The 14308-nt window shown below is 40.0% G+C and overlaps 1 protein-coding gene across 1 annotated transcript in view; it reads right to left on the bottom strand.

Moving 5' to 3' along the window:
- WDFY4 (WDFY family member 4) overlaps positions 1-14308 on the bottom strand; it is a 593767-nt gene that overhangs the window by 108300 nt on the left and 471159 nt on the right. Inside the window, exons 50-52 of the mRNA XM_030203170.1 lie at positions 11628-11747; positions 9566-9692; positions 2150-2259 (exon numbers count right to left, since the gene is read on the bottom strand). Coding sequence (XP_030059030.1) covers positions 2150-2259; positions 9566-9692; positions 11628-11747 — 357 coding nt within the window. The remainder of the gene's footprint in view (positions 1-2149; positions 2260-9565; positions 9693-11627; positions 11748-14308) is intronic.

Genomic DNA, 14308 nt, shown 5'->3' with positions numbered 1-14308 from the left:
AATCTGTGCAGCCTGCACCTCTGCCCATCCATGATTGATGGCTTTCATTTTTTTGTAGCTTTTATGAGTACTGATGGTAATCTCCCGAGAAACAATATGATTTGTAATAAAAAGATTACCGGTATTAAATAGAAATAATATATACATAGCAAATGCTGTTAGTGCTACAAATCTGGTTAAAGATATTACCAGAAAGAAAAATGTGATTTTTTCCCTCTGCTGCCTAATGCATTTTAGTGAAAGTAATATCTTTATTGTTTGATGTGGGCTATTAAATATGTATGCCATTTCCTTTAATAAATTACATGGTACTTTAAAACTTAAGCCTGTATTATTCATAAAGAAAGCAATAACTGATTTTCCTATTTTCTATATTAATATATTTATTTGCATACATATAAACATATACAGTATATGTATAAAAATTAAAGTTTTATCCCTGGGAATGCAAGAAGCAGAAGTGAAAAAAAATGTCACTTTTACTTTATGCTTCAGTGAAAGATTGACAATGTTAGTAGACTTGTCCCGATCCATCGACAGAACTACTCTTTCTTTCTTTCTTGTTCCTCCATGTTTTCTGGACCTGCACTTGCAAACTTCTTACCCTAATGAAATATTATAACCTAATGTAACTGCTTCATAAGACTGGACATGACATGAAGTTGGCCCTTAGATCAAGCAGGCACACACAGCTGCTATAGATGAACATGCTCAAGGGTGACTGGTTCACCCTGATTTATGTTTTTCAAGAGTTTAACAGAGATTTTCAGTGGCGTATATATTTGGGAGCTAAAACCTTTTCATATGGCAATCTTGCAAACAGTGAGTATCCAAAAGTAAATGCTGAAGAATTTCTAAAATAACAGGTTTTGGTCTGGCTGTAGCAAGCATGACCATAGAAGGTAATTCTATAACTGTGTGTGTATACAATAAGAAGGAGATTCTATATATGTCACCTAAAAAAATCATTACTTGTAATCCCAGCTAATACCACTGGTAAATAATCAAACAATGACACAATAATAAAACCAGGGTTCTTTCTGAATCAGGAAGGGCACGAAGAAGGGCCAACTACACAAAATAAACAAAATAGTGAGTAGGAGAAATTCTCAGAGTAGTAATTCACCCAACTAAAGGGTGGATAAGTTTTCTCAATCACCGAAAATCTCCAAATATAATTACAAGCACACCAAGAAGGTGCCTGAGTTAGATAAAATGGTAAAGCATTCCAAATCTAAATCGCTTGATAGGAAAAAAAGACTTTATATAAATCCTTGTATACTGAATAGATTTAAATGATGGAAAATGTAAAACAGAATTATCTTTTAATCTAGACAATTGTCTAACCAAGTGATGAAAGATCCACTAGATAGAAGCAAAGAAATCAGCACTCAATGTAATGCTATAATGCGCACTCAAGATGGACACCCATTATAGAAGAGCACTGAGTGCTGATTTCGGTGTCCAGATTTAGGCACCAGGCAATACCCAATTTGGGCGTACATTGCCTGTATTCTATAATTCTGTGCACAAATATCAGGAACACCCCTGGCTGTCCATGGACCTCCCATGGATATGCAATTGCCATTATAAAGTACTAGCATAAGTCTGCATTTATGCACCTAACTTTAGATGCGAGCACTTAACGCTAGCTCAATGGCTGGAGTAAATGTTCATGCCTAAATGTAGGCAGTTAGGTAAGTAATAGAGAATATTTTATAACCCCCACACATAACTTCTATACATGCCCCTGACCCACCCATGCCCCTCCCACATCCAGACCCCCCTTACAGTTGACCATGATGGATTTTGCGTGCATAATTATCAGAATCACAAATAAGGGCAGTTGAGATTGTAACAGTTAATTAGTGCCAATTAGCAACAATTATAACCAATTGGTTGTTAATGCCAATTAGAAGCTACTTAGTACGTTATGCATACAACTGACACTATAAATTGCACATGCAACGTTGCGCACTAAGCGAAAAATAGGGCACACAAGTTATAAAGTTAGGTAGATATTGCGTAAATGCTATATCATATGTAGTTTCCTCATAGCTTCCTTCCCAATATATAACATTTGGATGCTATCAAATTAGAAACCTATTTTGATTGAAATTCCATCTGCAATATAGTTGTTACATATTACCTGTAAAGAGCACAAGATCTGTGTGAATGGTTCCATTCGGACCAGATAAGAAGCCACTATTATTTCAGAAGAAAAATGGGTGCAGTAGTGACACTGGGCTGAAAGGTCTCCTGTAAAGTGGATTAAACAAATTTCAGACACATTTAATTCCTTCAAAAACTACAAGGTCTTAAAAGCTGATATTTAAAAGATTTCTGCTGTTAACTTTGTAAGTTAGCTTCCTGACAGGCCGATGCTCAAAATGTAACGCTGGTGCTAGAGGCGATTAACATCGTACTAGCGCCGGTGTTAGTGAGCGCAGAATGCTCAAAGGGCTCTAGCATGGGAGACAATGTGCACGACAAAGATTAGCACAAATAACATGCAAATGTTGTAAAACAGATGTAAATGAGGTCATTTCCTATTTCCTGCCAATGCTCAGAGAACAGTGAACTAAACAATGCTCCCCTTACTGCTGAAAACCTACTGCCAGCTCGGAGCACGCGTTACGGTGTTTGAAGAGAGGATTTCTCACAATTCTTTCTTTCAAATCGGTCAGTGTTGATGTCTTTTGGAAGTAGAAAAAAGCCCGTGGAAGCATCTAAGTGCTGGTAGTGAGAGACGAGTGTGTGCAACTTCGAGCAAAGCCGAAAGTGAAAGCACACATTTGCACTTAAATATAAGCCTTCCAAGTTGAAAAAGAATTTTGAAAAGCTTATATTTAAAAGTGCAGAAAACAGATGCAGATAGGTGGTTCACTTTTGGGTTTGCCTGGCACACGCGCATAAGAGCTCAGCTTACCGCAAAACTCTTCTGCACATGCATCAAGCACGTTCTCCCCTTGCATTTGCTTTTACAGCGCTCCTATAATTTGAACACCATTTCCCTTGAGCATTGGCAAGCTAATTTTCTACGCTGTTCCGGTGATATGGGTTCTGTGTTGTTGGCTTTACTGTGGGAGTTCCAAACATCGGACTGTGAATTAGCCTCTTTGAAAATTGACTGGGGCTGACTGCTTAACTTTATACTCAAAATGTCACAAGAGTAAATTCTATAGCTGGGCAACTCATTTAAGCTTCCCATAGATGCCCAGATTATGTTATAGAATACTAGGGTAACCAACGCCTCTTACATTGATGTGCCTACAGTTACACCAGCCATAGAAATGGTCTAACATAAATGTGACAAGGCTGTGCATAATTTACAGCATAGCCAGGTTCACAACATGCAGTATGTGGACCCCGAGGTGTGCATGAGCCCTCAGCAAGGGGTATATGTGAGACTCTGGGAAGGGATACATGAGACCTCAGCACTGCCACCCCCACCTCTGCTGCTGTTTTTCCAGCCCTGCAGCAGCAACAAACCAATATCAAGCAGTTGTGGGTCTGCAGTCTCTATGCGCATGCTGTCGGCTCTGCTATTCCCCAACCCCTGTGACGTCAACTTCCTGCTCTGGGGCAGGGGGCCAACAGAGCCAACCGTGTTGACCAAAAGAGAATGGACACTGTGGCTCTGCAACTCCTTGATGTTGCTGCTGATGCTGGTCTGGAGTTGAAAAAGCAGCAGCAGCTGGGGGGACCAGAAAATGTCAAGAGTAGACATGGGAAGGGAGAGAAAAGACACTGGATGGAAGGGGGAGAGGAGAGAGAGAGATAGGGGGGAGAGAGAGAGAAAGAGAGAGAGAGAGAGGAGATGCTGGATAGAAGAATGGGGAGAGAAAGAGGGGAGATGCTGAATGGAAGGGTGGGGAGAAAAAGAAGAGAAACGCTTGATGAAAGGATAGGGAGAGAAAGAAGGGAAATGCTGGATGGAAGGGGGAAGGGGACCAAGTTACTGAAAGACTGGGGAATAAAAGGAAGAAGAATAGGAGAGCTGGAGGGAGTGAAAGAGATGGAAAGCTGTAGTAGATGCAGTGCAAAAAGGGAAATTGAAAACTGGAAAATAAGAATGAATTAAATCTGGACATAGAGGAACAAACACATTGAAGAAAGCATGAAGGAAAAGGAGGAGAGAGAAAAACAACAAGAGAAGAGATGACAGAGGAAAGCAGAAACCTGAGCTCCGACTAACACAATTAGAAAATTAAATGACTAGACTACAAAGGTAAAAAATGTAATTTTATTTTCTCTGTCTTGATTAGAATATGTCAGTTTTTGTAACATCTGTTTCAAAATCTCTGCAGATAAGAGCTCGGGATTACTCGGCTGAAATTTGTTTGACTCGGGGGTACTTGACTTCAAAAAGTTGGGAAACACAGACTTACAGTATTCTGAAGTTATGGGCATAAGTGGGAGCCCAGCCCATTGCTCACCCATGAACATGAACCTATTTCACTTACATGCTTTTCATACAGAACAGCATTTAGATACCCTGGTAGTACTTACATGAGTGTATATTTACTCATGAAAGTGCTAGTATTCTGTAACATTATGCGTGCATGGGACGTATACATGCTGGCATTTGCATTTTCCCCAGATATTCAGTTCTTGGCCATATTCAGGCACTGGCATTGAATATCCAGGTTTGTGCAGCCGGCAATCCCTAGTCCAGTTAAGGGGCCCTGTCACAAAAGTTCAGTATGGCTACTACACAGTAGTGTGTGACAAAACAGCACTACTGCATGGCACACCATGGCACCCTGCAGTAGTTCTGTGTATGCCGCATGGCGTTTCCTACGCCAGAAAATATTTTCCTATTTTCTAGCATGGGGGCTGAGGAGTAGGAATGCCTGGTGGTAATCAGCCATCAGCACATGCTGTCCGATTATCGCCAGGTTAGGACATAAGCCCTTACTGCCTACTAAATAGAAGGCCGTAAGGAATCAGGCAGGAAATCGAAGTGCGCCAATATTTTTATTAGAGCACGGCTATTTACAATTTCTGTTTAAAATAATAGAAATTCCTGCTACAGTAAAAGTGGCCTCAGCACGTGGAAATGTTCACATTCCCACACTACCACAGGCCAGTTTTTACTGCAACTTAACCACCTAAGAGAAACCGGACAAAGACAGGACTGAGTTTTATGCGTCCGATTTGTCCAGTGAACTTACAGTAGGTGGTTATGTGGTGAATATTGGCACTTAGCTGCATAGGGCCAGATTCTATATATATTGCCTGAAAAATCCACGTGGAAATGATTTCCACCTAACTGTATTCTACAAACAGTACCAAGATTTAAGCGCAATATAGAGTATATGCTTAGTTGATATCCTAGCGCTTAAAACTATGCGAGTCCATTTACACCAATGAAAATGCGGCATAAATCCCAGCACGTAAATTTTGGCACAGAGGGCCATATTCTATAACAGTGCGCCTAAATTTTGGAACGCCCACAAAATGCCCATTTCCCCACCCATAACCACACCCCTTTTTGCCTGTGCGCATTAAAATTTAGGTGCAGTACATTACAGAATACACTTAGCGATTTGTGAGTGTAAACTCTAATTATTGCCAATTAGTGTTCACTATTGCTTGTTAAGCACTGTTAACAACACTGTTTGGTTTGTTAGGCCAACTAAGTTACACGTGTTGTTATAGAATAGGCCTGGATTTCAGCGCAGAACAGTAGGCGCTATATAGAATCCGACGGATAAGGGCTGACTCTGTCCCTGGATCACTCACAAAATACCTAAAACCCAAACAGAACATCACTAACTCCCCAATTCTATATAGTGCAAATCTAAGTTGCGTGTACAAAACTTGTCGTATTTCAGTTTTACGTGCGCAACTTAATTGGCTTAGCAAGCCGATCAGCACCGATAATTGCCACTCAACAAGCAATTTTTGCCACTAATTGGCTTTAATTAGAATTTACGCACACAACTTTGTAAGCATATTCTATAAAGTGATGAGCTCAAATTCTAAGACGCAGATCGGAAAAGGATGTGTGGCCGTGGTAGGGACATAGGTGGGTCGTGGGTGTTCCTAGAATTTATGCGCATTCCACGTGTAACTTAGGCGTCAGCATTTACACTAGGTTTTAGTGGCATAAATGGCTGCGACTAAATATAGTCACAGGAAAAGGGCACTGGGTGTATTCTATGAACTATGCTTAAATTTAGGCGTACTTTATAGAATATACTACTACTACTTGACATTTCTAAAGCGCTACCAGGGTTACGCAGCGCTGTACAATTTAACATAGAAGGACAGTCCCTGCTCAAGGAGCTTACAATCTAAAAGACAGGTGTACAATCTAAAAACAAGTATAGAGTATAGAGTCCGTCTGATAGGGAATACTATAATAATATGCCTAGGCGTATTTTTTCAGCACCAATATTTAAGGCGTTATAAATAGAATTTAACCCTAAATGTGTACAGAGTATCTTACAAGTGCCATAAACAGTCACTTTATAGTACAATTGACACTATTTAAAGATTAAGCTGAAAATATGGAAGGAAAAAGCCTCAGAAATTATGCAGGTGCATATCAGTTTAGCACCTGTTTGCTCCAATCATTGGCTTAAAAAAACCTCCACATATATAATTAGCGTGTGCTAAAATGTTTGCACGCCTACAGCTCTGCTTGACACTCAAAATAACCAGCTGGTTTTATTATTATTATTATTAATAAAAAAAATTATATCCCACACCTTCCAATGCTCAAGGCAAGCTACAAAAGTACAAACCTAGCAGACTGGGGGGTTTATTTATTAAGCGGTTAGTGCTGATATTTAGTGACACAAACCAGTTAAGTGCCGCTGAATATCAGTGACCAGCCCCCACACAAGCGATTTAACCGGACAAGCAGCCTCTCCTACCTAGTTAAATTGCTTTGATTATCGACTCCTACATAAATAATTAAAAAGAGGAACATCCTAAGCAAACAGGCTCATAAAAACCCTGGATTCTTTATGCAGCTTTAATACCTAACAGGTTTAATGTGGGTCTTATAAAGCTAGAGAGTTAACTACACATCAGAAAGTATAGTGAATTTTGTAACATTTAAATTCAGGCCTTCTGCTAGAACAGCAGCCCTCCCTCCTAGGCAAAGCAATATACTGTACAGCATACCCCCTCCCACCTAATAGAGGAGCTCCCTCCCACTTAGAGGATTTCTAGAGAGGGGTGCCACTGACACAACTGGATATCCAGCACGGGAACCTGGCAAAGGGCAGGACTGGGGTGGAGTGCATGGTAACAGAAAAGAATGCAAGGCCAATTACCCCTTCTAACTGGATACTGTACAAACAGCTCAAAAATCAGATCATCTTGTCAAAAACTAGGTTGAGGTGGGTTGAGTGGTAGGCCCAGAGGCCTTTTGTAGGTCTCTTTGAGAGAAGAGTTTCCAGAGAGGAGGTTAGCGGGTTCTCAACACAGTTGTCTGGGGAGTAGTTTTCAACTATTTTGGGTACAGATTTACTGTTCTGTTTAAGGAGGAATTATTCTTCAGACAGGGAAGGAGAGTATGAGAGAGATTTTGCTGAAGTAACGAACATTAAACATGAATATTGGTGTGGTGACATAGACTGACACAGAATTTTGGTAGTAGTGTTGCTGGAGTGTAACTCATTATGAATAAAAAAAACACTGCCCACCACGAGCTCAGTGACCTACAGTTAACTTACAACGCATCACAAAACATTATCAAACCTTAAGCTGTCACTACTCTGTCTAGAGTTCTCAAAGCATCCATGCAATTTTTTTTGTGTGTGTGTGGGGGGGGGGGGGTTATTTCATCTGAACCCTTTATGTTATAATACATTTTATTTCATAAACTGCTACACTGCTTTGCTCATTTTGAAATCTAATGTGCAACCTTCAGTATATGTGCTCTCTTACTGAAACATTATTTCCATGAGATCAGGCTTGTGATTTTTCTGCTCTCTTTCTGACTGAAATGTTTTAAAGCTCCTTCAGCAGGGGGGGGTCCCATTTTAGTATACTGAAGTGTACAGCAGTTGAATTAGTTACATAGGAGGAACCTTTAAAAATGTTAAACATCAACATATGTTTAAGAATTACATAAAAGCAATTAGAACAAAAAGAGAGGAGGGGGAAGAGATCTTAGGGGTCCTTTTACCAAGCTGCGCTAGCTGTGGGGGTGTTTTTCATGTGTGCCAGGACCATTTTTACCGCAGGCACACATGGTCATGCAGTAAGAGAACTCTTACCGCATGGCCATGCGACAGGATGCTCTTACCACCACCCACCGAGATGGCAATATGGGCACCTGTGCTAACCCAGTGGTAACCGGGCAACGCATGGCGATGCCCTATTACCACCGGGTTGCCGCCGCACAAGCCATTTCTGGGGGTTTTCTTTTTCCACTGCAAATATCCGGAATAGGTAGAATAAAATATCAACACAATAAAACACAAACAATTCTACCTCATACACAATGAGTTTGAGGGCACTCAGGCAGGCACACCATAAAAAAGTGGAGAAAAAAAGACTTCAGAACAATCGGTTCCACCTCGTTTTTAAAGGACACATCTTAGATATAATAAGGGAGCCGTTTACAATCATGTGTCTTCACAAAAAAAACTCCACATAATCTTTCAAAGGAGCACTGCCATGTGCCACCACAAACCTTGTAGGAGACTCAATTCACTTATCCAAGTCTGGAAAATGTACTTAGCTCAATATACTGATGTCTTCGCCATTCATAATTCAATCCAGGTCCCAAAGCTGTACCTCAGGGTGTCTTGGAGACGGACGGGAGTTTAAAATGTTTGGATGAGAAAGAAAGAAAATATTCCCCTGAGGTAGCTATGAAATAGCGAAACAGGGCTTCCCTGTCGGGATTTGAGGAATTTTGAGAAAGTACAGCATTGGGACCTGGATTGAATTATGAATGGCGAAGACATCAGTATATTGAGCTAAATACATTTTCCAAGCTTGGATAAGTGAATTGAGTCTCCTACAAGGTTTGTGGTGGCACATGGCAGTGCTCCTTTGAAAGTTCATGTGGAGTTTTTTTTGTGAAGACACATGATTGTAAATGGCTCCCTCATTATATCTAAGATGTGTTCTTTAAAAACGAGGTGGAACCGATTGTTCTGAAGTCTTTTTTTCTCCACTTTTTTATGGTGTGCCTGCCTGAGTGCCCTCAAACTCATTGTGTATGAGGTAGAATTGTTTGTGTGTTGTTGGTTTTCTTTTTCCCCCAGAAATGGCGCACACTCGGGGCAGGACTACCGCCAGTGGCTGCGTTGGACTGGCGGTAGTCCTGGAAGAGCGAGCGGTAAGCTCGCTTTAGGCTTGCCGCAGCTCTGTAAAAGGGCCTTTTAGTGAATTAGATGGAACAACCACAATTGAAAGATTTTTAAAAGTTCTACCCTGCCCTGCCCCTCCCCCCCATCACCATATAATGTAGAACTTGTTTTACTTTGTGTAACTGGAAGTGTAATTTTTCTCTCCATGTGAAGCAAGGATATAGAGATCAAAACCTAATCATTTTCAAACAATAGAGCAAACCGTACATCAATTCACTTACCATCACTTTTTTGAACATCTTTGACTTCTTTGTACCTCCGTATAAATTTCTTTTTTCTTTCTGGGGTCTGAGCTCCCATTGGTTTGGAGAGGTCTCGGAATGTTTGAGGATTGTTGAGGTTCAAGGTCTATAACAAAGAAGTGCATGCCTGTTAGATGTTGAGTACAATGAAGCAGCTATTTAAAAAAAAAAAAAAAAGCAAACAATCTGGCTAATATTGAGCCCATGGGTACATTAGGAGGATTATGTTTCCCAAAGGGTGTACATTTATTATTGTATGCAGACAACATGACTTTATTACTTGCAGTCCCTGATTCCTTAAGTGAACTATATGATAAGGTTCACTTATGCTTGCAACAACTAGAAATATGGTCGTCTAGTGTGAAACTAAAATTAAACAGGAAAAAGGCTTACCCCCCAATATTCAAAGCCATATGCAGGGGGCTTTGCTCCAGCCCACAATGACCCACCATGGACCACCAGGGACATCAGGTAGGCCCAAGGGAGGGTTTCCTAGACCTCTAGGGGTTGGGTGTGGGGACTTGTTCCTGGGGGAGGGAAGGGGCTTTAAGTATCATGGGCTGGAGAGGGGAGCTCTTTGGGAGGCTGGGAGGGGATTGAGAGGGCTTTGTAAAAGAGGCCGTAAGTTAGACTCCTGAATCCTTTGCTTTCATGATACTACTTATTATAGAGAGCAATAGAGACAAGGTCTTTAGTACTTCAGAGGGGTATTTCCTGCTAAAGATCCTAATCTTTCCGTAAGATGATGGCTAGACAATTAAACCTTTTTTTATCTTATATTATCTTTACTTATGTTACATTAGTTAAAACCACAGCCCCCAATTTCCTGTGGCAGATCAGTGGTAGATTCTATAATAAATGGCAGAAAATTATGAGATGGTTTTTTTCAAAATTCTGGAGCAATTCGGCATTAAATCTTTGGAAAGTGAAAGGGACTTGATATACTGTCTTTCTGTGGTTTTTGTAACTACATTCAAAGCAGTTTACATAGTATATACAGGAACTTATTTGTACCTTGGGCAATGGAGGGTTAAATGACTTGCCCAGAGTCACAAGGAGCTACAAGTGGGAATTGAACCCAGTTCCCCAGGATCAAAGTCCACTGAAGTAACCACTAAGCTACTCCTCCACTTTGGGTATAGTTTACATTATTTGGTCTACACTAAGGACTTAGTTTTCACTTAACGTTTAACTTTGGAGCTTGTGGGGGCCAGAAAGGCCACATGTGCATGAAACACTCCTTTTAGAATAAGCTACTTGTCTACTTGCTGAGTCTACTGGTTCCAACATGGAGCAGAGGAAGGGTTGTCCTCATTACTGTCCTGCAGCTGTGATTCTGTTTTTTGCTGGGTTTGGGTCCAAAACAGTTTATGTGCTGCTCATGGAGGTGGTGCTGGCTTTGGTGTAGTGATGCCTCATGTGCCCGTAGAGACATTGTTTAATCTTCCACCACAACAGCCTTGTCCTCCATCTGGCAAGAAGCTAGGTGCTAAATGCTGCATTAGTGGCCCTTTAACTAAAACGCATAAAGATCAGGGCTTAATGCATTTTAATGCGGGACTTGCCTGTATTTTAAGGTCAGATTTTCCATGGCAGTATTTAGGGCTATTTAAATAATTGTTTTTTTTGCAGGCCTCATGGTAATTTTTCCATTAGCTCATGGAACTTCTAAAAAAATTAGCACAGGAGCACTTACCACCTCCAATTTCAGAGGCGCTAATTGCTCCTGTGTTAAGTGCATCTCAGTTAGCGCACGTTAATGAGAACATGTTAGATAAATAACGCTTCCACACCCATTCCTTGTCCATGCCACACCTGCCCCTGAAAAAAATTACAGAAAACAATAAATAACACGATTAATGCATGCTAACAGGCAAATTTACTGCAGAACACTTTAATGCGTTTTGCGGTAAGCCTTTTTGGGCATGCTAACCATGCTTTAGAGCTTAACATCTTTTAGTAAAAGGGCCCCTTAATGATCTATTGGATGTACTGGTACCTCTATTATTTACCTCTAATATCTTACTTATGTTATACTTACTTCTGATGTGTAATCAGCTAGAATCCAAGGAAATACAGGGTACTGCATGTAGTCCTTATATGTACGTCCAGCTACAGTGTTCAGGTACATGAGATACTCAAAATTGCTGATTTCTCTTTTCTGCCACAGAAAGGAAAGATTTACATTTACTTGAAACTAAAAGCCTCATACTGTAAAAAGTAGAAAATGAATTCTCTTTTATTTACTGTCAACTATTTAGAAATAATCTCCTCATGTTGCAAGTGTTCTTAAAGAAAAGACTCACTGCTCGCAGAAAGTACATGCATACATTGTGATGCCCTGTTATAATATTGCCTCTTTGTACAAACCTGCATTAAACATTTAATATGGGTTAGTAAATAGGATGCTAAAAGCCCAGTTTTGTATAAGGCTTTAATCTTTACTGCCTGGCCTTGAAGATCGCCAACGAGTCAGGTTTTCAGGATATCCCTAATGAATATGCATGAATGAGATTTGCATGCCTACTATCTCCATCGGGGTCGATATTTGAAATGATTTAACCGGGCAGGCGAGGCTTCTGCTTGGTTCAGTCACCTTTGCCAGCTCTACTTCTGATATTCAGTGACACTTAAAATTAACCTGACACATTGAAGACCATTGAGGACAGAAACTGAAGACTAAGGCCATATGCAAAATTATTCCCAAAAATTGGTAAGAAACTTTTCTGTATGGAGAGATTACTATACTAAAATTTCAAAAACTCTCTATAAAAAAAACAAATCACAGTATAAATAATACCCGAAAGGGAGGATCCAGCACCAACAAATCAAAGAGTATTAATGCATTTTTTAAGTGGATATAGAATCACTCAGTGTTTCACAACTGAATGCACTCAGATTTTTGTCTGCATATTTGTATTTTCACTTTGTGGTCATTTATTTTTTTTGTTTGCTGAGGGTCTAACTGTGTTCTGTGCGTGCAATCAAAGCTGGATATTCTGTTCCCATGGAGTTTCTATGTAATAATGTAGTAATTTGTCTTGTTTTAGGGTTCTAATAGGTGTACTGATGTTATAGGGTTAACTGTAGTATTTACAGTCAAACAGTAATTGGCAAGAATGGATATTCGGATGCATTTTGTGAAATAAGGAAACAAATCTGTTTGTATTTCTCTGGTGTTGTACTGCAGGAGTGTTTGGTTTTAAAAGTTTGCATATTTCTGTTTTCACTTTATGGTCATTTATTTTTAATTTGGTGAGGATTAACTGTGTGTGGCACATATATAAATTGGGTTTGATGGAATTTAGATGTGAAGGTGGTGTTAAATTGTTGAAAGATATTAATAAAGAGATTGAAATAAAAAAAATCACGATTGTTGTGCAAAATGCTCTGTTGGATAATGTAAAAATTACTTTGCCCCATCTTGGAGAAATTCCTCCCTATGCTCATGTTTCCTCACAAATGTCGCTTTAGTACTGCAAGAGAGCTCAGAATAGTAAGGAAATGCAGTCATCCCCACAGCTGAGCTATTCCACTTAATTGCTGAATTAAACCACCAATTACCATTTAGAATGGCAATGGTCCCCACAAAATTGTGTTTTTCAGTACTTAATGACCAGTTTACAAAAATGATTAACTGCTCTTGGCTTTCCTCAGAGTACTTCATTTGCATATCAGCTGTGACCCAGGATTTGGTTATGTTACATGAATGCTTTATCCAGATGGTTTACATATAAAGAACCAAAACTATATTGCTCTTACTTTATTAAGCTTGTTTGCAAAACAAAAATTGCATCATATGACACAATGTTCTACAAACAAAACTATTACAATGCTAACATTCTTCAAATATATTTTTCGAGAGTGAAGGGGGGCAGACTCAAGAAAAATGTCAGGAAGTATTTTTTCACGGAGAGAGTGGTAGATACTTGGAATGCCCTCCCGCTGGAGGTGGTGGAGATGAAAACGGTAGCGGAATTCAAGCATGCGTGGGATAAACATAAAGGAATCCTGTGCAGAAGGAATGGATCCTCAGAAGCTTAGCCGAGATTGGGAGGCGGGGCTGGTGTTTGGGTGGTGGGGCTAGTTCTGGGCAAGACTTCTACGGTCTGTGTCCTGAAAATGGAGCTAGTTCTGGGCAAGACTTCTACGGTCTGTGTCCTGAAAATGGCAGATACAAATCAAGGTAAGGTATACACAAGAAGTAGCACATATGAGTTTATCTTGTTGGGCAGACTAGATGGACCGTGCAGGTCTTTTTCTGCCATCATCTACTATGTTACTATGTTTTGAAACACACATAGGGGTGAATTATATGTATGACTTTGACAAAAAATGCTATTCTATAAGCCGTGCTTAAAGTTAGGTGTGGTTTATAGAATAGCGCTCATGCCTGGGAATTGCGTCTAACTTTAAGTACAGCCATTTGCACCAGCTGAAGTGTGGTGCAAATCTTTTCGCCTAAATTAGGTGCATTTCCTGCTTATTCTATAACTAAGCGTCTTAATTTTAAGAACGTTCCCCCCCGTTCCACCCATGACCCAACCATTTGCACACCCCCTTTTTGAACTCACACATAAAATTTAGGCACAGATCCCGAGTCTAAATTTATATGTGTATATTCCAATTAAATCTAATTAGTGCAAATAATTGCTTGTTAACAAGTCAAATTTGTGCAAGCAATTTTTAGTGATTTTATAGACTTTGGGGGATATTGGGGAC

Source organism: Microcaecilia unicolor, chromosome 5 (assembly GCF_901765095.1).
Source record: "Microcaecilia unicolor chromosome 5, aMicUni1.1, whole genome shotgun sequence".
In the NCBI taxonomy this organism is placed as follows: Eukaryota; Metazoa; Chordata; class Amphibia; order Gymnophiona; family Siphonopidae; genus Microcaecilia; species Microcaecilia unicolor.
Note: the sequence above shows the minus strand (reverse complement) of the source record. Positions and strands in the feature narration are given on the sequence as shown.